At 46.3% G+C, this 22,754-nt stretch overlaps 1 protein-coding gene across 1 annotated transcript in view; it reads left to right on the forward strand.

Annotated features, from left to right (window-relative positions):
• Positions 1-22,754, forward strand: part of LOC139598922 (transcription factor RFX3-like) — a 141,385-nt gene that overhangs the window by 20,201 nt on the left and 98,430 nt on the right. Inside the window, exon 2 of the mRNA XM_071445857.1 lies at positions 1,303-1,400. Coding sequence (XP_071301958.1) covers positions 1,303-1,400 — 98 coding nt within the window. The remainder of the gene's footprint in view (positions 1-1,302; positions 1,401-22,754) is intronic.

A 22,754-nucleotide genomic window follows, 5' to 3' on the forward strand; every position in this document is an offset into this window, starting at 1 on the left:
ATGCATGAGGGACAGGGCATGGAGGTCTTGGTCAGTTTATCATTCGAGATCTTTTTCTGTTCACTCAGGGAGAGGAGCCTTTTCTCTGCTATGCTGTGGAGTCCCTCCCATGGGCAGTTTTTCCAAAACTGTTGTGGCATGGGTCACTTGTCCACAGGCTGCAGTCTTCTAAGGCTAGGCTGCTCTATTTTGTGAGCAAGGGCCCTCTCTCTCTATTCGGGTCTCCCACTAGATTACAGCTTTCTCTGGCATCCACCCACTCCAGTGTGAACACTTTTCTCATGGGCTACAAGTGAATGTCTGCATCCCCCATAGACTTCATGCATTACAGGGGGACAGTTTGTTTCACCATAGTCCTCACTACGGCTTGCAGAGGAATCTTGGCTCTGACACTTGGAGCATTTCTTCCCCCTCTTTCTTTTCCACTGACCTTGGTGCCATCATGTTGTTTTCTCTCACATGTCCTTACTTCCTCCTCTGACTAGAAGAAAAACTGCTGCTTGTAGGTACCATTGCAAACAAGTTCCACTAATTCAAAGATTCTTGCAGGATCCTGCAGTGCCAAGAAGCTGATTTTATCCAGGTTCTGCATCAGAGAGTTGCCTATCACATTTTCAGTTGGCCATGCAGCCCCACCGCCACCATGCGCGCAGTGGCGGCTGCCACGGTGCTTGCACTATTTAACGCCTCTCTTCATGCAGGGCGCTGGGAAGGAGAAGCCGCCACCATCGTCTCTGCCCTTCTACCTGCAGCGTGGTTGGCTAGGGGCAGCCAGGCAGGCAAAGATTGCCGCAGTCTGCACTGAGATGGTAGAAGCCGCAGCAGCAGCCACAGCGCCTCCCCACCCCTGGGGAAAAAATCTGCTTGTGCGCTGTTTTGATTTTCTTCTTAAATATGTCATCACAAAGGCGCTACCAACCTCTCTAATTGGGCAAGCAGCATGTCTATCTTCAGAGCCATCAGAAATTGGCTCTGTTGGACATGGTGGGAGCTTCTAGCAGCTTCTCACAGAAGCTACTCCTGTGCCCCCCCCTCCCCCCCCCCCCGGCTACAAAAAAAAAAAAAAAAAAAGGCTAAAAAAAGGCAAAAAAGGCTATGCCAAATCAACACAGCACTCCACGTAGCATATTACAGACTTGCAGCACAGTATTGCATTCTGTGTCATTTAGTAATTGTGAGAACAGGGATGTCCCAAAATTAAGAGTATTGTTTAGAAACCATTAGATGATTAGATGCTCTGAAGCACTAGTCATTCTTTTTATAAGGTAAACTATCCTATATTTCTGGTGTTTTTGTTTGTAGGTACAGCAAGTACAGACTGTGCAACAGGTACAACATGTCTACCCAGCCCAGGTTCAGTATGTGGAGGGAAGTGACACAGTCTACACAAATGGAACAATGTAAGTTGGTTATTCATCTAAATTAAAATGTTTACTAAAATAATGCACTTTTCATGACATCATATGGGCTGCTATGTTTGAATTAGCAAAGAAAAATGTTTGAACAAAAACTTTATTTTTTGTCATATTAAATCATTATTTGAGTGAAAACAAGTAAGATTCATATCACTTGAATTAATCTAAAATGAATTCAGGTAATTGTTACAGTTGGACAGTGTGAAGCTGTATATGCAGCATTTTGTTGTTTGGGGAAAAACTTGAGTTTATGGACAAGTTATGCTGATAGGAAGTATGATCTAAATTTGTCATAATATGATCATCTGTGTAATAAAGTAGTCTCCATGTGGGCCTCTATTCTTCTAGTTGAAATTTTACTGGGAAGTTCCTAAATTGCTGAGGCAGCTGTAGTCATTACTTACAGAAAACAATTATATAATTTCTTTATTGTTTTAAGTGCAATGATATACATATTATTTTTTCCAAATGAAGGAAGGTAGAAGAAGGAGAATATGTCCTTTTGCTTCTCTCTCAGACTCCTCTATTTACTGTGCTTTTCTTGCTTCAATGAACATGGTTTTCTACCATCAAATTCCTTTCTCCCATGTTCAAACTTAAAATAATAGAATAATTTAGGTCAAAGGAGACCTCTAGAGGTTATATGGTAAAACCCACACACACAGTCAGAGTAGGACTAACTTCAAAGTTGCTCAGGAAGAACCTTCCCTCCTTCTTTTTCCAGTTAAGTCTAAATATATCCCCTGAAACTTCTGATATAAGGTTATGGAAGAAGCAAAAGGCCTGTAGAAGACTTTTTTTGGTGCCAGCAAATGTCCATTGATGATAATCTGGCATTGACACAAAAAAGTCAACAACACTATTGGGTTCTGATGCTGATGTTAACACTTGCAGCATCCTCTTCACAGACATATTTTGCCAAATTTATTCTTCTGATAAACTTTTTCAACACTCTTGTTCCCTTATTTTCTTTACTCTTATAATATCTAAGCAATCTTCTGTCATAAATGGGTCTGTTAAGACATGCTTATTATTAAGAATTACCAATGTGTCCCTGTTTAAGATACTGTAAAAATGGAAAGTTGCTCCTCACATTGTTAAACTGTAATCGAAGACTGAAAATATCTCTGTAGAATGTCTGATCAGGCTAACTTCTATTTGAAAAATGTCAGCTAAAGACACTGAACTGTTGAGACAAAAGAAAACATATTTCTTCATCCACATTTGTTTTTCTTTTAAAAGCTCTAGTGCTTCTCCTCTTTAAATTATGGGCAGTGATATTGGGAATGTGTAGTTTATTGCAGTTCATAGCATTTTACCTGACTTTATAGCTCAAATATATCAAGCAGAAGATTGTTTGTTTTATCCTGTTTATATGTTAATTGCTCCAAAGACCAATGGATGTCCTCCAGATGACCCTAAATGGGGTATTTCCTTGCACCTGCTGCTTTTGCTATTAATTATCTGAACTCTGGTTTCTAGTACCCAGTCTATTAACAAAGAGTCTATTCCATTCCATATACAGGGCCTAGGATATATGGTTGAAGGAAGTTATCCTATTAAAACAGAGAAAGGAGCAAGTACTAAACCTATGGTGAGAATGGAAAATGTTCTATGACAAGTAACATGGATATTCTTTCATTCTCTTTTTTTGGTCATGTGCTAGCTTGATTCTAATGCAACCCTTAAGACCTCCCAAGAGATCACTTGCTCATGAAAACAGCAACTAGGCCCAGTCGGTGAGGAAGAAAGGAAAACATGAGTTGTCTGATTCAGAATAGTGAAACTGTGATCGAGTGAGCAGGAAAGCGTTCTGGTCTTAGATAAAGAGCTGATGGAAGCCAAGAACCAGTGGGTGGAAAGAAGGAAGTCTGGTGGCAGACATAGAAATCTAACAAAATGTCAAAATGCATGGGAAAAAGAACTTTAAAAAGCAAAACAAAACAAAAATAAAAGTACTGACTGGATAAACAGCCCAGAAAAATTGTCTCCATACAGGAGATGATGCCTATATTTTCCCTGGTGTAACTCCTTACAATTTTATTTGTAGATAGAACCTTAAAAGGCTATGGAAGGAGGAGCTGGCTGATGTGACATAGCTCATAGTCCTATTTCATCCACCAGTAAGCTGTATTTTAGTATGGCTGATAATTTACCATAGAAAAATTTATGCCATAAGGGACTTCCAGCGGTTATCTAGTCCAACCCTCTGCTCAAACTAAGTCTAATTTGATCAGGTTGCTCAGGGACCTGTCCCATAAAGTCATGTACAGCTCCAGGGATAGAGGTTGTGTACACCTCCAAGGATAGGGGAGGTTCCTGAGTGTAGCAGCCACAGGGCCTGCAAGGCCTCCCTGGCAGTCAGTTGCCTAAGATAAGAAATGCCTAGTTACAATGACTGGACCAAGAGACCCCTCTTCCGCCTCAGACCCTTGTTATCTCTCTGTAAGACAATAGGTCATATTTACCTCAACCCTTACTATTGGACTGTTCCCCAAAACCCACATACCCTATCTAAACCCCTTCCTCTGCCCAGTTCGGCAGAAGAGCTGTCACTGTCACCCTTCGCAGAGGCTGCCAATAAAGACACATCTGCGGAACCTCATACAGCCTTCTCCTCTCTCATCCCTGCGTCTGCTGAGGCATTTAGCAAGCAAAGAGCTGAAATTGCTAAAGAGCTGAATTCACCAAAGACCTGATCTCATTTAAGAGCTGAGCTGCTTGCTAAGATTGCCTGTGGCTGGGAGCCTGCCTGAGGCACCTGGACAGGTTGTGCTTAGCGGTACTCCTCTATCCAGGACACTGATGGCTGACAGGGTTAGACAGACCCCAAGAACCCCGTCGTTATACCTGAGGACCAGAAGAAAGCAAATGACACTTCAATCTTCAAAAAGGGCAAGAGGAAGGATCTGGGGAAATACAGGCTGGTCAGCCTCACCTCTATTCCTGTGAAGATGATGGAAAAAATAATCTTGTAAGCCATTTCCTGGCACACAATGGACACAGGGTGATTTGGAGTAGTCACCATGGATTTGCAAAAGGCAAATTATGCTTGGCCAACCTGTAAGCCTTCTGCAAGTCAACTAGCTTTGGTGGATGAGGGGAGAGCAGCAGAAGGCTTTCAACGCTGTCTCATATAACATCATCATAGACAAGCTGACAAAGTGCAGGTTAGATAAGTGGACAGTGAGGTGGACTGAAAAGTGGCTGAACTGCTGGGCTCAGACAGTTGTGATGAGAAGCCTAAAGTCTAGCTGGAGGTCAGCATCTAGTGGTGTTTCCCTGGGCTGATCCTTGGGCCAATACTGTTTAACAACTTCATTAATGACCTGAACAATGTGACAGAGAGCACCCTCAGCAAGTTTTCAGATGGTACAAAATTGGGAGGAGTGTTTGATAGACCAGATGGCTGTTGTGCCTTCAGAAGGATCTCAACAGACTGGAGAAATGGGCAGACAGGAACCTCATGCAGTCTATCAAAGGGAAATGACAAGTCCTGCCCCTGGGTAGGAATAACATGATGCACCAGTACAAGGCAGGGGCTGACTGGCTGGAAAGCAGCTTTTCAGCGAAGGACATGGGGGTCCTTGCGGAAAATAAGCTGAATGTGAGCCAGTAATGTGCCCTTGCATCAAAGGAGGTCAATAGTATCCTGAGCTGCATTAGGAACAGGGTTGACAGGAGATTGAGGGAGGTAAACCTTCGTCTCTACTCAGCACTGGAGAGGCCACATCTGTAGTACTGTGTGCAGTTATGATCTCCTCAGTACAAGAAAGTCATGGAAATACTGTAACAAGTTCAGCAAAGAGCCACTGCAGCGATGAAAGGACTGGAGCATCTCCTACAGGAACAGATGGTGGAAGAGCTGGGACAGAATCATAAAATCATAGGATCAGTGAAGTTGAAAAAGACCTTTAAGATCATTCAGTCCAAGTATTAACCTAATACTGTGGTCTAGCACTAAGCCATGTCCCTAAGTGCCTTGTCTTTATGCCTTGCCAAATGCCTTCAGGGATGTTGACTCAGGATCACAGAATCACAGAATAGGTAAGGTTGGAAGGCACCACAGTGGGTCATCTGCTCCAACCTCCCTGCTCAAGCAGGGTCAGTCCACAGCACATGGCACAGGATTGTGTCCAGACAGTTATTGAATATCTCCAGTGAGGGAGACTCTACAAGCTCTCCAGGTAATATTCTTGTGCTTGGTCACCCACACAGTAAAGAAGTTCTTCCTCATATTCAGGTGGAACTGCCTGTGCATCAGTTTCTGCCCATTGCCTTTTGTCCTATTGCTTGGCACCACTGAGACCCTGGCTTCATCTTCTTGGCACCCTCCCTTCAGATACTTATAGACACTGATGAGGTGCCCTCTCAGACATCTCTTCTTGAGGCTTAACAAGCCCGACTCCCTCAGCCTATTCTCATAAGAGAGATGCTCCAGTCCCTTAATCAACTTTTTAGCCCTTTGCTGGACCCGGTCCAGGAGGTCCATGTCTCTCTTGTACTGAGGAGCCCAGAACTGGACACAGCACTCCAGGTGAGGCCTAACCAGGGCTGAGTAGAGGGGCAGAATCACCTCCCTCCACCTGCTGGCAATGCTCTTCCCAATGCACCCCAAGATACCATTTGCCTTCTTGGCCACAAGGGCACTGCTGGTTCATGGGCAGCTTGTTGTCCACCAGGACCCCCAGGTCCTTCTCTGCAGAGCTGTTTTCCAGCAGGTCACCCCCAGCTTGTACTGGTGCCTGGGGTTATTCCTTACCAGGTGCAAGACTGTGCACTGGCCTTTGTTGAATTTCAGACAGTTCTTCTCTGCCCATGTCTCCAATCTGTTGAGGTACTTCTGAATTGCTGCACATCTCTCTGGAGTATTGGCCACTCCTCCCAGTTTGTCAGCAAACTTGCTGAGGATGCATCTACCCTGTCATCCAAGTCATTGATGAATAAGTTAAACAATACTGGCCCCAGTATTGAACCTTGGGGGACCCCTAGTGACAGGCCTCCAACTAGACCCTGTGCCACTGATCACCACCCTCCGGGATCTGAGTTTCAGACAGATGTCAATTCACCCCACTGTCCACCCATCCAGTCCACACTTCCTGAATTGTTTAAGATTGTTTAGTCTGCAAAAGTGAAGGCCCAGGAGGGATCTTATCTGTGTCTAAATACACTGTGCATTAAAGATTGTTGTGGTTTAACCCCAGCCAAATCAAATTCCCACCTCTTTGGAATGGGAGCACTCCACAACTCCCCCTTTTTTAAATCGATCAATGTATGTTGAATAACTCATAACAAGGGGATTCTCGGGAATATGACTTAATAGTTTACAAAACTAAAATGAACATTATTAAGCTAAATTAACAAGTAATAGAAAAGCATTTGAGACTTAATCACAAAGGATAAAGTAACAGAAATTATGATACTTGACTAAATTAATGCATTTTTACTTAATGAGGTAATAGTTCAATCTCTTCTGGCTTTTGATCTTCTCACCAGAAGGGGTGAAGTTTTTTGATCTCCTCTTCATGAGGGGCACAGTCTTTAGTGTTTGGTCTCGGCTTTGGCACTGGTGTTATGGGTGTTGTTATTTTAGATGATGATGACTGGGAAGCGAGGGAAGTGGCGAGAGCCCTAGGCGTAGAGCTTGGAGCGGGGCCAGCACTACAGCAGGGGCTGGCTTCTTTGCGGGGCTGAGCAGCCCCACCACACGGGCCCGGGGCGGGCTCAGCTGCAGCGGCATGGCAAGAAGTGGGGAAGGTAGGTAGGGGGGAAGGAAAGGGAAAGTTCGGGACAGGAAAAGAAGGACTTAGGTGGGGAAAAGGGGAACCTTAAACAGTGTGGTAAGCACCATTTTTAAAAGGAGGGCCCAGGACAGTGCAGCCATCACCTTCCCGGGTAGGGAACAGGGGATATGGAAAGACAGCGGGCGAAGGAGGACATAGGACGGCGAGAGGATGGTAGCGCTCCCATGTCACTTCTGTGGACAGATTCCATCCCTTGTTCTGCTTTGAGGAAAAGGGGGATAGGGTGGCGGAGAGGGACAGGGGGGGACGGAGAGACGGTAGCAACTCCATGCCATCCTGGCAGTTTTCACTCCTTGCTGCACTTCTAGGAACAAAAGGGTAAGGAAAGATATGGGCAGCTTCACAGAAACTGAAAATCGTGGGGGTTCACAGGAGGGGGAACCACTCATGTAGGGCATCAACGCACTGCATGTAATCTTCCATAGCCATTTATAAGTAGCTCCCAGAGCTTTACCGTCCATAAGCTGCAGCAGACGTGTTGGGAAAGTTGACAAGAGTCGGTAGAATGGTCCTTTTTGTAGGCAGACTAGCTGCTTGTAGCTCTTAAAAACCCCCTTCCATGAAAAATTAAAAAACTTAAACCATTCATAAATATCTCACTGCGTGATGGTAGATGTCAGTCCCATCACCCGGTCCCAGTAAGCTGGTCCCCTTACTGGGAATTCCCTTCCCCGGAAGCCTTTTACCCCCATGTTTTTAAGGTCACTCTCAACCTGGCCTCTTGCCATGGTACTCTTGAGTCTTCCTTTTTAAGATGGGGATCATGCAAGGTGTAGCCGTCAGCAGGTGACTTACGGAGTGCTGGTCATGCTGTCCTCACTGGTTGCCTGCATTCTCCACCATTTGTTGTGTCATGTTGCAACAGAGTTCATTGTGTCCAGGGAGAGTGCAGCTGCCGGTGCCAGGCATGGGAACAAAAAAGAGACAGGTCTTCATTTCATAAAGCTCGAGAATCCATTTATTACCCCCGGAGATGAGGGGGGAGACAAAGACGAAAAGACTGGGCAAAGACAGGGTCATGGGGATTTTATAGGGCATCGCAGGGGTGGAGTTTAGGGTTTGGGTCAAGGGAGGAGTTATTAGCAACACAGGGAAGCTAAAACCAAATTCCCACCTCTTTGGAATGGGAGCACTCCACGAGGTCCTGCACCTAGGTCACAACAACCCCATGCAACACTACAGGCTTGAGGAAGAGTGACTGGAAAGCTGCCTGGCAGAAAAGTATCTGGAGATGTGTCCTGGGTTGACTATATGATGCTTTTATCCCCAGTTGTCTCATTCTGGTTATGTTGAATAATAAGTTTTGCACCTTTAAGAGTGTTCCAGAGAATGAAGGGGGGGGAGAGAAGAAGCGGCAGTTTTTTTCAGACACTGTACTCACTCCTCCACATTCCTGCTCCTGGACTGTTGTTGTCTGCGGATGGACAGACAGCGGGACAGAGCTCTCTTTTGCTTTTAGTTAGTTTTAGCTAGCTGAGGCAAAGAAGTTCCCTGGACTTTTGTTTTTTTCCCTTTTCCTTGGACCTCTTGAAACCTGCTCTGGACTGAACACCCAGGGGAGCACCGGCAGCTGCATCTGTGGCCCACCAGGCCGGGCCTGGCCTGCGACATTTCCAGCACCGGAGGGACTGATCAGAGACTGAGTGAGCTGAGCCGCAACCCGGGGAGGGACTTTCTCAGTTTGTCATCTCTTTTGAAGTGGCAAGGGATTTTATTGTTTGATATTGTTTAGGTTTTATTGTTTAATAAACAGTTTTTTTCCACCTTTCTCCAAGGAGGTATTTTCTCCTGGACCAGTTGGGGGGAGGGGCTGATTGGATCTGCTTTCCTACCGGAGCTCCTCTGGGGGATTCTCTCCCAAATTTGCTCTAAACCTGGACAAATACATCTAGTGGCGCCCAACGTAGGGCTTGAAAAGGTAGAAAAAAGCTCTATTGATTGTGTGTTGGTTGTGCTCGCTCTTTAGTGAGTTAAAGCAGTCAGTAGCCATGCTGCTTGAATTCGTAATGTCTCTTGGGGTGGAGGCCTTCATGTGGCTCTGGGCTCTAGACCTTTTTGAGGTTTCAATACCTTTCTGGTCACTAGGATTATTGTCCATAACACGTAATTTTTACGGTAGAGGGGTACGGATTGGAATAGCTGTTGTGCTGGCCTTGGTGATAATGATTTATAAAGCGTTTACAAAGATACTGGCATCTGTTTACGATATTTATGGTTTATGGTTTCTTCGTCCTACCCTGCATACCAATTCCAGTAGTATGTTTTGGGAATTTATTAGTAATAGCACCCAGTCTGTTAGAAGAGGAGCCAGGAATAAGGCTTTCCAGCCTTTCCTTTCCTTCTTCTCCTTTGGATCTGTTATGTCACTTTTTGAGAATGTTCAGTTTCCCCTGAATGTTAAAGAGATCATCTTTCTGGTATTTAATCTGGTAAGCTTCCTCTATATGGTCTGCAGGTTCTCTAGAATGAGGGCTGAGATATCCAGAGGAGTTGGTGAGACCCCTGACCCAGAAGCAGATGCAGGCATGAAAAATCCTGAGTGGTGTGGAGAATGGGAAAATATAGGCCAAACCCTGAAGGAATTTTCTGATCCTGTAGACTGGGATTTTCCACGGGAACAAATTCAGAACCCAGCTGAGGTGGGGAAATACCTAAAAGAGAAGTGCCATGATGATTCTAAGGAGAAAAGGCTAATTGCAATAAGCTGGGCCCTGGCCTATGCTTATCGCACTCTGTTAGATACTGTAGGGCAGCAGACAGAGGCAGGGGGGCAGGGAGATAAAGCAGCAGCTACCACAGTCACCCCAGGCTCAAAGCCAACAGCTAAACCAGATAGTGAGCCTAAGCCACTGGCAGTTGCTGCAGGAAAAAAGCACACAAGCAAAACAAATCGGCCAGTGACTGATGATGATGATCCAGGGGAAGGACCCTCAACACCAACTGATACAAAAGCCAAAGTTAAAGCAACTAACACAGCATCAGAAGCCAATATTGAGTCTTATTCCCTGAAGGACCTTCGTGGCCTAAGGAAGGATTACACCCGACGACCTGATGAATCCATAATTAGTTGGTTAGTCCGTCTCTGGGATGCTGCAGGCGAGGCTACAATTCTGGATGGCACTGAAGCGAGGCATTTGGGATCCCTGTCACAGGATCCTGTCATTGACCAAGGAATGATGAGGGGGGCTAATCCACACAGCCTCTGGGCACTGGTCCTAGGAAGTGTAGCACAAAGATACCTGTGCGCAGACGATCTCTATATTCAGCAAACCCAGTGGAAAACCATAGAACAAGGGATTCAACGCTTGAGGGAAATGGCAGTGGCAGAGATTGTCTTCTCAGATGATGTAAACACTGTAAATCCAGACTTGGTACCATGCACATCTGTGATGTGGAGAAAACTTGTACGACTTGGGCCACGAGAATATGCTTCTGCTTTAGCAATAATGAAGCGGGGTGATGGTGAGTAGACTGTGCTTGATATGACAAAGAAGCTCCGAGCATATGCAGATGCTGTACATGGCCCAACACATGCCAGAATTGCAGCGGTGGAAACACATCTGCAAAAATTAGAAGACAAGATGGAGGAGGGTCACAAGAAACTGAGGGAGGAGATTAAAGAGGGCTTTCTCCAAATCTCGGCAGTACAGATCAGAGGTTCTGGTATCCAAGGCAGATGTTCCCCAGATGGCGAGAGAAGGTACACCCCACGAGCTGAGCTGTGGTTCTACCTGCGTGATTGTGGAGAAAACATGGGGAGATGGCACAGAAAACCTACTGCTGCTCTGGCACAACGGGTGCATGAACTGTAGACTCAGAGAGGAAGTTCCAAAAGGGAAGCAGCTCCAGTGGCCAGTAACCAAACTGTCACATATGATGATAATGACAATATTTTTGATCCCCTTGAAGGACCCTCCAAGGCATATGCCCAGGGAAAGAAGGATAACCAGGCTTAGAGGGGCCCTGCCTCTAGCCAGGTAGAGGCTGGGGAAAACCGTGTTTTTTGGACTGTGTGGATTCGTTGGCCTGGCACATCTGAACCACAAGAATACAAAGCTTTGGTTGACACTGGTGCGCAATGTACATTAATCCCATCGAGACATGAGGGGACAGAGTCTGTTTCTATTGCTGGTGTGACAGGGGGATCACAGGCTTTTACTTTGGTGGAAGCTGATGTGAGCCTGACTGGAAATGAGTGGAAGAAACACCCTATTGTGACTGGCCCAGAGGCCCCATGCATTTTAGGCATAGACTTCCTCCAAAGTGGGTATTTCAAAGACCCAAAAGGACTCAGATGGGCATTTGGAATAGCTGCTATAGAGACAGAGGGTGTCAAGCAGTTGAACAGCTTGCCTGGACTGTCAGAAAACCCATCTGCAGTAGGTCTCCTGAAGGTGGAAGAGCAACGAGTACCAATTGCCACCTCAACAGTGCACCGCTGACAGTATCGAACGAATCGAGATACTGTGATCCCCATCCACAAAATGATCCGTGAGCTGGAGAGCCAAGGGGTGGTCAGCAAGACCCACTCACCCTTCAACAGCCCCATTTGGCCTGTGCGTAAATCTGAAGGAGAATGGAGATTGACAGTGGACTATCGTGCATTGAATGAAGTGACTCCACCACTGAGCGCTGCTGTGCCGGACATGCTGGAACTGCAGTACGAGCTTGAGTCCAAGGCAGCGAGGTGGTATGCCACTATAGACATTGCCAATGCATTTTTCTCCATTCCTCTGGCAGCAGAATGCAGGCCTCAGTTTGCCTTCACCTGGAGAGGCATGTAGTACACCTGGAACCGACTGCCCCAGGGGTTGAAGCACAGCCCCACCATCTGCCATGGACTGATCCAGGCTGCACTGGAAAAGGGTGAGGATCCAGAACATCTGCAATATATTGATGACATCATTGTGTGGGGGAAGACAGCAGCAGAAGTGTTCGAGAAAGGGGAGAAAATCATCCAGATTCTCCTAAAAGCTGGGTTTGCCATCAAGAAGAGCAAAGTCAAGGGACCTGCTCAAGAGATCCAGTTTCTGGGAGTGAAGTGGCAAGACGGACGGCATCAGATCCCCACTGATGTCGTCAACAAGATCACAGCAATGTCTCCACCATCCAGCAAGAAAGAAACACAAGCTTTCCTAGGTGCCATAGGTGTTTGGAGGATGCACATTCCCAAATAGTCAGATCATGAGCCCTCTCTACCTGGTCACCCATAAGAAGAACACTTTCCACTGGGGCCCTGAGCAGCAACAAACCTTTGCACAGATCAAGCAGGAGATCACTCATGCAGTAGCCCTTGGCCCAATCAGGATGGGACCAGAGGTGAAGAACGTGCTCTACTCTGCAGCCGGGAACCATGGCTTGTCCTGGAGCCTTTGGCAGAAGGTGCCTGGGGAGACTCGAGGCCGACCACTAGGATTTTGGAGTCGAAGCTACAGAGGGTCTGAAGCCAACTATACTCCAACAGAGAAAGAAATCTTGGCTGCCTATGAAGGAGTCCAGGCTGCCTCAGAGGTAATAGGCACTGAAGCACAACTCCTCCTGGCACCCCGACTACCAGTACTGGGGTGGATGTTCAAAGCAAAGGTTCCCTCTACACACCATGCCACCAGTGCTACATGGAGCAAATGGATTGCTGTTATCACAGCGCACCTGTATTGGAAAACTGAATCGCCCTGGGATTCTGGAAATAATTACAAACTGGCCTGAAGGTGAAAACTTTGGTGTCGCTGATGAAGGGGAACAAGAAGTGACACGGGCTGAAGAAGCTCCACCATACAACCAACTGCCAGCAGGAGATACACGATACACTCTTTTTACTGATGGTTCTTGCCGCATTGTGGGAATGAACTGGAAGTGGAAAGCAGCTGTATGGAGCCCCACACGACAGGTCGCAGAGGCCACTGAAGGAGAAGGTGGATCAAGCCAACTTGATGAACTCAAAGCTGTTCAACTGGCCCTGGACATTGCTGAGAGAGAGAAGTGGCCAAAGCTCTACCTTTATACTGATTCATGGATGGTAGCCAATGCTCTGTGGGGATGGCTGGAGAGGTGGAAAGAGGCTAACTGTGAGCGTAGAGGAAAACCAATTTGGGCTGCTGATGAGTGGAAAGACATTGCTACCAGGGTAGGGAAGCTGCCTGTGAAGGTCCGCCATGTGGATGCTCATGTTCCCAAGAGTAGAGCTAATGAGGAGCACCAAAACAATGAGCAAGTAGACCAGGCTGCAAAGAAAAAGGTGTCAAAGATAGACTTAGATTGGCAACATAAAGGAGAGTTATTCTTAGCTCGATGGGCCCATGATGCCTCAGGCCATCAGGGCAGGGATGCCACCTATAAGTGGGCACAAGACCGAGGGGTGGATTTAACCATGGACAGTATTTCTCAGGTCATCCATGACTGTGAGACGTGTGCTGCCATCAAACAGGCCAAGCGAGTGAAGCCCCTATGGTATGGTGGGTGGTGGTCCAAGTACAAGTATGGGGAGGCCTGGCAGACTGACTACATCACACTGCCCCAGACACGCCAGGGCAAGCGCTATGTGCTGACCATGGTGGAAGCCACCACTGGATGGTTGGAAACCTACCCTGTGTCTCATGCTACGGCCCGTAACATCATCCTGGGCCTTGAAAAGCAAGTTCTGTGGAGACATGGTACCCCTGAGAGGATTGAGTCAGACAACAGGACTCATTTCAAGAACAGCCTTATCAACACCTGGGCTAGGGAACATGGCATTGAGTGGGTGTACCATATCCCCTACCATGTACCAGCTGCAGGCAAAGTGGAGCGGTACAACAGACTGTTAAAAACCCAGTTGAAAGCATTAGGTGGGGGATCTTTCAAAAACTGGGAGCAGCATCTGGCAAAAGCCACCTGGTTAGTTAACACCCGAGGCTCTACTAACCGAGTGGGCCCTGCCCAATCTGAGCCTTTGCATAGAGTAGATGAAGACAAAGTCCCAGTGGTGCATGTCAGAGGTTTGTTAGGGAAGACAGTTTGGATTAATTCTGCCTTGAATACAGACAAACCCATTTGTGGGGTTGTTTTTGCTCAGGGACCAGGTTGCACATGGTGGATAATGCAAAAAGATGGAAGAACACGATGTGTACCTCAGGGAGATCTGATTGTTGGGTGAAACCTATGTGTAAATATCACTGTTTGCTGAATGTTATTACCATTGTCTGTGTATAGCTGTATAATGGATGTATAATGTATGTGTTTGTAGAGTTAGAATTTATATTAGTTTTAGTAGTAAGCAGACGATATGGGGATAAGGGGTGGAATGTCCTGGGTTGACTATATGATGCTTTTATCTCCAATCGTCTCATTCTGTTTATGTTGAATAATAAGTTTTGCACCTTTAAGAGTGTTCCAGAGAATGAAGGGGGCGGGGAGAGAAGAAGCGGCAGTTTTTTTTCAGACACTGTACTCACTCCTCCACATTCCTGCTCCTGTTGTTGTCTGCGGATGGACAGACAGCGGGACAGAGCTCTCTTTTGCTTTTAGTTAGTTTTAGCTAGCTGAGGCAAAGAAGTTCCCTGGACTTTTGTTTTTTTCCCTTTTCCTTGGACCTCTTGAAACCTGCTCTGGACTGAACACCCAGGGGAGCACCGGCAGCTGCATCTGTGGCCCACCAGGCCGGGCCTGGCCTGCGACATTTCCAGCACCGGAGGGACTGATCAGAGACTGAGTGAGCTGAGCCGCAACCCGGGGAGGGACTTTCTCAGTTTGTCATCTCTTTTGAAGTGGCAAGGGATTTTATTGTTTGATATTGTTTAGGTTTTATTGTTTAATAAACAGTTTTTTTCCACCTTTCTCCAAGGAGGTATTTTCTCCTGGACCAGTTGGGGGGAGGGGCTGATTGGATCTGCTTTCCTACCGGAGCTCCTCTGGGGGATTCTCTCCCAAATTTGCTCTAAACCTGGACAAGGTGTTAGTCAACTGCCAGCTGAACATGAGCCTGATGTGTGCCCAGGTGACCAAGAAGGCCAAAGACATCCTAGCTTGTGTCAGAAATAGTGTGGCCAACAGGACCAGGGAAGTGATTGTCCCTCTGTACTTGGCACTGGCAAGGGCACACCTCAAATACTGTGTTCAGTTTTGGGCCCCTCACTACAGGAAGGACATGGAAGGACATTGAGATGTTGGAACATGTCCAAAGGAGGCCAACAAAGCTGGTGAAGAGTCTAAGGCATGAGTTTTATGAGGACCAGCTGAGGGAACTGGGGTTTTTTAGTCTGGAGAAAGGAGGCTCAGGGGAAACCTTATCAATCTCCACCTGAAAGGAGGTTATAGTGAGGTGGAAGTTGGCCTCTTCACTCAGGCAACTAGTGACAGTACAAGGGGAAATGGCCTCGGGTTGCACCAGGGGAGGTTCAGGTTGGATATTAGGAAAAATTTATTCACTGAAAGAGTGGTTAAACATTGGAAAAGGCTCCCCAGGGAAATGGTGGATTCACCATCCCTGGAAGTGTTTAAAAAAATGAATGGACATGCACTTTACAATATGGCTTAGTTGACATGGTGGTATTAAGTCAAAGGTTGGACTTGATGATCTTGGAGGTCTTTTTCAACTTTAATGATTCTGTGATTCTGTGATTCTATGACTACCAGGTCATGTTCATCTTGTTATCAGCCAACATCCCCAAGTCCTTATCATCATTGCTGCTCTCGATCCATTCTCCACCCGCCCTGTATATTTGCATGGTATTCCCTCACACAGGGGCAGGACCTTGCATGTGGCCTCATAGAAATTCTTGAGGTTTGCACAGGCCCACCTCTCTAGCCTGTCAAGTTTGCCTTTGATGGCATCCCTTCCCTCCAGCTTGTCAACTGCACCGCTCACCTTGGTGTTATCTGCAAACTTGCTGAGGCTGTGCTCAGTCCCATTGTCTATGTCATTGATGAAGATATTAAATAACACTGGTCCCAAATGACACCCCTGAGAGACACCACTCATTACTGATCTTCATGTGAATATTGAGCTGTTAACTACTACCCTCTGGATGAGACCATCCAACCAATTCCTCATCCACCTAACAGTCCACCCATTGAATCCATCTCTCTTCAATTTAGAGAGAAGGATGTTGTAGGGGATCATGTCAAAGGCTTTACAGAATTCCAGATAAATTACATCTGTAGTCCTTCCCTTGTCCACTGATGGTGTCACTCCATCATAGAAGGCCACTAGGTTGGTCAGGCAGTACTTGCCCTTGGTGAAGTCATACTGCCTGTCCCGAATCACGTCCCTGTCCTCCATGTGCCTTAGCACAGCTTCTAGGAGGATCTCTTCCATAATATTACTCGGCACAGAGGTGAGGCTGATAGGCTAGTAGTTCCCAGGGTCTTCCTTTCTACCCTTTTTTAAATGGGTGCAATATTTCCCTGTTTCCAGTCACCTGGGACTTCACTTGACCTCCACATCTTTTCAAATATCATGGAGAATGGCTTTGCAAATACATCAGCCAATTCCCTCAGGACTGTGATTCATCTCATAAAGTTCCATAGACTCAAATCTGTTCAGTTTCTTCAAGTGGTCACAAACATGATCAGTGGGATGGACTTTGCTCCCCTAGTCTCCCATCTTGCAGTCCATCTACTCAAGATGTGTGGGAGAGGTTGCCATCAAAGACTGTGGCAAAAATTTCGTTGAGTACCTCAGCCTTCTTGTCTGTTATTACCCATCTGCCAGCCTTGCTTACTGGGAGGGGGGGAGGGTACATAATCTTTTACCTTCCTTTCTGTCTGACATACCCGAAGAATCCTTTCTTGTCCTCTCAAGTTTATTAGTTTAAAGCACAATTTACTAAGTCAGTCAATATGTTGGCGAAGATTGTCCCACCTCTTCTAGATCAGTAGATTCCAACTCTTCCCAATAGGCTGTATTCATTGAAGAAAATCCTGTGACCACAGAAACCAAAGCCCGGGTGACAACACCATCCACAAAACCAGATACTGATCTGCATGATGCATTGACTTCTGCCTGCACCCCTATCCCTGACTGGCAAGACAAAGGAGAAGATCACTTGGACACCTGTCCCTTTCACTTGAAGCCCTAGTGCTTTCAAATCCTGCTTGATCTTGTCCAGACAATGCCTTACCATGTCATTGGTGCCCATGTGGAAAAGAAGTAGTGGATAGTAATCTGCACTTTTAGCCAGTTGTGGCAGTTTCTCTGTGACATCCTGGATCTTGGCTCCTGTCAAGCAGAAAACTTCCCTTGACTGTATATCAGGCTGGCAGGTGGGTGCCTCTATGCTTCTCACCCACTCTTAGCACTTGCTGCTTTCTTTTGCAGCTTTTAGTATGCCCTGCTGTTGCAGTTTCTCCCTGTGAATCTTGCCCATTGGTTTTGCCCACTACCAAGGCTTCATATCTTTTGCTGGTTGGTACATACAAGGAAGGGGAGTGAAGCAATATCCTGTTTCCATGGTTCACCAAAGACCATGGTGCCTCCTCCAAGGTGCTGTCTGTTTTGCACTGCAGCTCTTTCTCTGGTAGTCCTTGGAGGTCAGTGCCATGGGGTCCTAGTATTTATTCTTGCAACATCTCAAATAGTACTGTTTCTTGTTCCCCCTTGTAAAGGCCCAGAGAAGGTGACTTTGGTCACAGGATGCATCCTACTGCCCCCCTGCTCAGGCTGCACTATGATCTGAAAAATGCTCATTAGGCCTTGGTCTTGACTAACTGCTCTTGGACTAAGCCCCTCTTGAGCTTATGAGAAACGCTGTCTGTTCCCAGGAACTAACAACTCAGCTTATTCTGTGATTTCTGTTTTTTAACAAACAGCCTTGGAAACTTATTTTTCTTTCCTGAATAACAACCCAAGTGGAATAATATTTTTGTTATTGGACCTTCAAAGAAAGTTACTGACTCAAATTGCATCCAGGATGGAAATTTACTATGACTAAAGCTCATTCTCCAACAACATTATGAATAGCAGTCCGACGTGACGCCCTTTGAGCTCTTGATTCCCAGAAGATAAGGGGATAATGTGTATGTCTCAAACACTGATAACCAGATGGCTGTGGAGCCAAGGACTGGCTGCCGTGAGAAAAAACAAGGTTTGGCATGAGAAGGGGGGCCATGCAGAGGTAGGGTAGGGCAGCACTTTTCTGGGATAAACATCCTTGTTGTAGTTCCTGAAGATAAGCACAACACAGTACAGTTCAACCACAGGAATGAGTCCAAGAAGTGGGCATGGATTATCGGGGGAGATTAAGACCACCAAAGACCCCCCCGAAGCCCTCTGGCCCATTTCCAGAAAGGCCTGAAAGAATGGACTGCACATGAGAATTAATTTGCATAGAAACCGAGAAACCTGTCTTCAGGGCAGAGAAACCTATCCATAAAAATGTACCCACCCCCCAAGCCCAGGCAGCGCCCCTAGGATACTGGACATCTCATCAGCCGGACCAACACTGCTGGATTGATGCTGAAACCAGGACTGGTGATCTATTTTTTTCTCTTTCATTTTCTCTCCCCCTCTTTAATCTTTTCCTTTCTGTCTTTCCTTTCACCCCACCCCTTTATCCAAAACCCACTGCCGTGTGCTTATATAGTAGGCCAGGGACTAACATACTGATTTCCATGCCAAGTGTGTAAATTAGTAATAAAATTTTCTCATTGTTTGTAGAGCCTCTGACTTTGGTCATTCCTTTCGAACACGAGCATTTATGAATCTTAGGTGCTCCCTTCCCCTTAAGAGTGGGTCTTCACACCCCTCCCTAGTACAGCATAACCTAGTGACTTCTCCTGCATCTCCTCCACTCAGGAGCATGAGGTGCAGTCTTTATAGCCCTCCACCTGGATGGCAGCTTCCCTGATAGGAAGCTCTGTCTGGGTGGCTGCCTCCACTCCTTCCAGGCTAGACTGGCTAGACAGCCAATTCCTGCCTGCTACAGAGTTCAGCCCTCATCTGGTCTCTACCACCATGCTTTCAACAACTTCAAAACACTGCCTAATAAGGACCTATAATTTTCTGGAGACATCAAGCTGCTGGATAGGCTTGCACAGCTAACAGCTATTTGGGGTGACCATTGGAGCTGCAGCATAAGACTGTGTTAGAAGAGCAAGCAGCAGTCCAACAACTAGTAGGATGTGCTGCCTTCCTTATGCACCCTTCTGCTTGAACTGCTGCACAATCTTTTGCACCATTCCTCTCAGGCACTGTTCCCTACAGCACCACACCCTGGTCACTTGCACTTCCTAGGGGCCAGTTACATGTGGATTCCTGTGGTTTGAACTGGCTGCACCAACAGCGGGGACCACCCAATTCTCTCATGCCCCTCTTATGAGACCTGTTGACTGCTAGCCAGTCCCTACACACACAGAGCCCAAGGGTATTGGGGGCCCAGAAAGCTCCTCAAACACCCTCCGGGACTTCATAAGCATCACACTCAGCACACAGCAAATAGTACTTCTGCCACTACCGCCACTGCTGCTGCTGGCATTGGCTTCCCATGGTTCGAACTGGCTGGGGAACAGCCACCACCACCCAATCAAATGGAGCTCCAAACTTAAATCAAACACAAAAAGAAAGTACACAGAATGTGGAATCAGGGACAGACTTCTTGGGACAAAGATATTGCCTGCACATATATCAAGAAAGCTCTGAAGATTGTCTAGTGCACACCCCTCCCCCACTCCCCTTGCCCAGTTCAAAGGGGGTAGAAGAATATCTGCACTAGTTTTATACTTTTTTGGGCAATAGTGGATGCTCTGTGAATCTTAAAGATTCCTTACTGAAAGGCACTGAAGGATCCATTTGCCATCCAGACAAAAGAACCAGAGGCTGCTCATGTGTTAGAAACCAACAGAGAGACACCTGTGAAATTCAACAAAGGAATTAGGTTGTGTTCCTCTAAAATGGTGACAAGGTCAATAGGCCCACTAAAGTGCCTCCATAGCAATGCATACAGCATGGGTAACAGACAGGAAAAGATGGAAGCCACTGTGCACCTGGAAAGGTATGATTTAATTGCTACCACTGAGATTTGGTAGGACAAATTGCATGACTGGAGCACTTCAATCGATGGCTATAAACTCTTCAGAAAGCACAGGCAAGGAAGAAGGGATGGAGGGGTTGCCTTCTATGTAAAAAAATGGATCGACTGGTGAAAGCTGTCTTTGAAAACCAGTGCTGAATGAGTTGAGACAGTTTGGGTAAAAATAAAGGAAAAGTCAACAAAGGAAATCTCATGGCTAGTGTTTACTACAGGTTGCCTGATCAAGGTGAGGATGTCAATTAAGCATTTTAACTTCAACTGCAGGAAGAATCATGTTCACAGGGTCTGATCCTCCTGGGGGACTTCAACTACCCTGACACCAGCAATTGCTCTTCTCACAACCTGAACCTCAAGGTCTGTATCCAAGACAGGGGGGAAGCAGTCCCTCCCATCATAGGAGAAGATCAGATTTGTGACCACCTAAGAAACCTGAGCATACATAAATCCACAGGATCACACAAGATGAATGTCAAGGTCCTGAGGGAATTTGCTGATGTGGTTGCTAAGCCATTCTCCACTGTATTTGTGAAGTTATGGGGCAGTCAGACCACATCCCCAATGACTAGAACTAAGGAAACATTGTGCTCATTAAAAAAAAATGTTAAAAGGACCACCCTGAGAACTACCAACCAGTAGACCTCACCTCCATGTCCAGTAAGATCATGGGACAAATCCTCCTGGAAGATATATTGAGGCATACGGATGACAGGGAGGAGATTAGCACATTACTTCACTAAAGGCAAATTGTGCATGATCATTTTAGTGGTCTTCTACAATGAAATGACTGCATCAGTGGAAAAGGGAAGAGCTACAGATGTCATCTACCTGGACTTCTGTAAGGCCTTTCAAACAGTCCCCCAAAACATTCTGACCACTAAATTGGAGAGATATGGGGACTGTTAGATGGATAAGGAATTTGCTGGATGGCCATGTCCAAAGACTCATAGTCAATAGTGCAGTGTTCAAGTGAAAACCAGTGACAACTGGTGTCTGTCAGGGGTCCATATTGAGACCAATACTGTTTAATATCTTCATCAATGACATAGTGAGTTTGAGTGCACTCTCAGCAAGTTTGCAGATGACACCAAGCTGAGTGGTACAGTTGACATCCCTTCCCTTTGTGTTCCTCTAAAAAGCTGACAAGGTCAATAGGCCCACTAAAGTGCCTCTGTAGCAATGCATGCAGCATGGGTAACAGACAGGAAAAGGGAAGGAATGGGATTCCATCAAGAGGGATCTTGACAGGCTAGAGAGGAGTGGGCCCATGCAAACCTCATGAAGTTCACCAAGGCCAAGTGCAAGGTCCTGCACCTGGATCAGGGCAATCCCCAGTATCAATACAGACTAGGGATGAATAGATTGAGACCAGCCCTGAAGGGAAGGACTTGGGGATATACTAGTAAATGAAAAATTTGCCATGTGCTGGCAATGTGCGCTTGCAGCTCAGAAAACCAATCACACCCTGGGCTGCATAAAAGGCAGTGTGGCCAGCAGTTTGAGGAAGGTGAATTCTCCCCCTCTACTTCACTCTCATGATACCCCCACCTGGAGTACAACATCCAGTTCTGTTACAGAAAGTCCAGAGGAGAGCCACAAAGATTATTAGAGGGCTGGAACACCTCTCGTAAGAGGAAAGATTATGAGAGTTGTTGTAGTTCAGCCTAGAGAAGAGAAGGCTTTGGGGAGACCTTATTGCAGCCTTTCAATATATAAAGGGGGCAGAGAGGCACTTTTTGCCAGAGCTTGTACTGACAGGACAAGGGGCAATAGTTTTAAACTGAAAGAGGCAATGTTTACATTTAGATTTAGGGATCAGGAGGATAGCTGAAATGCTTGTACACCAATGCACTCAGTATGAGAAACAAACAGGATGAACATGTTGTAGTGGGTTGACTTTGGCTAAATGCCAGGTGCCCACCAAGCCACTTTATAACTCTCCTTCCCAGTGAGACAGGGGAGAGAAAATAAGATGGAAAACAAGTTGAGATGAGGTGAGATAAGGTTGAGATAAGGCAGCTTACTGAAGTAAAAGCAAAAGTTTGCAGGAACATAAGCAGAGAAAAAAAGTTTATTCTCTATAGTGAGTGATGTTTAGACACTTCCCAGGAAGCAGGGCTTCAGCACATGAAGTGGTTGATCTGGAAGGCAAACATAAATAACAAATGCCCACCATTCTTCCTCCCTCCTTTAGCTTTTATATTTAAGCTGACATTATATGGTATGAAATATCCCTTTGGTTAATTTGGGTCAGCTGGCCTAGTTGTGTCCCCTCCCAGGATCTTGCCCACTCCCAGCCCCTTGATGGGGGGGGAGAGGATGTTGGGGAGACAGCACTGATGCTGTGCCAGAACTGCTCAGCAGCGGCCAAAACACTGGTGTGTTATCAACACCTTTTCAGCTCCCAATGCAAAGCACAGCACTGGGAAGGCTGCTATGGGAAAATTAATTCCAGTTCAGGCAGACCAAATACACATTTGACCACCCTTAGAGTAAAAAAAATATTATTTCTTAGAAGCTATGCTAAAGCACAT

This window comes from Agelaius tricolor, unplaced genomic scaffold, assembly GCF_023055355.1.
Source record: "Agelaius tricolor isolate 1412-34295 unplaced genomic scaffold, bAgeTri1.0.p SCAF_21, whole genome shotgun sequence".
In the NCBI taxonomy this organism is placed as follows: Eukaryota; Metazoa; Chordata; class Aves; order Passeriformes; family Icteridae; genus Agelaius; species Agelaius tricolor.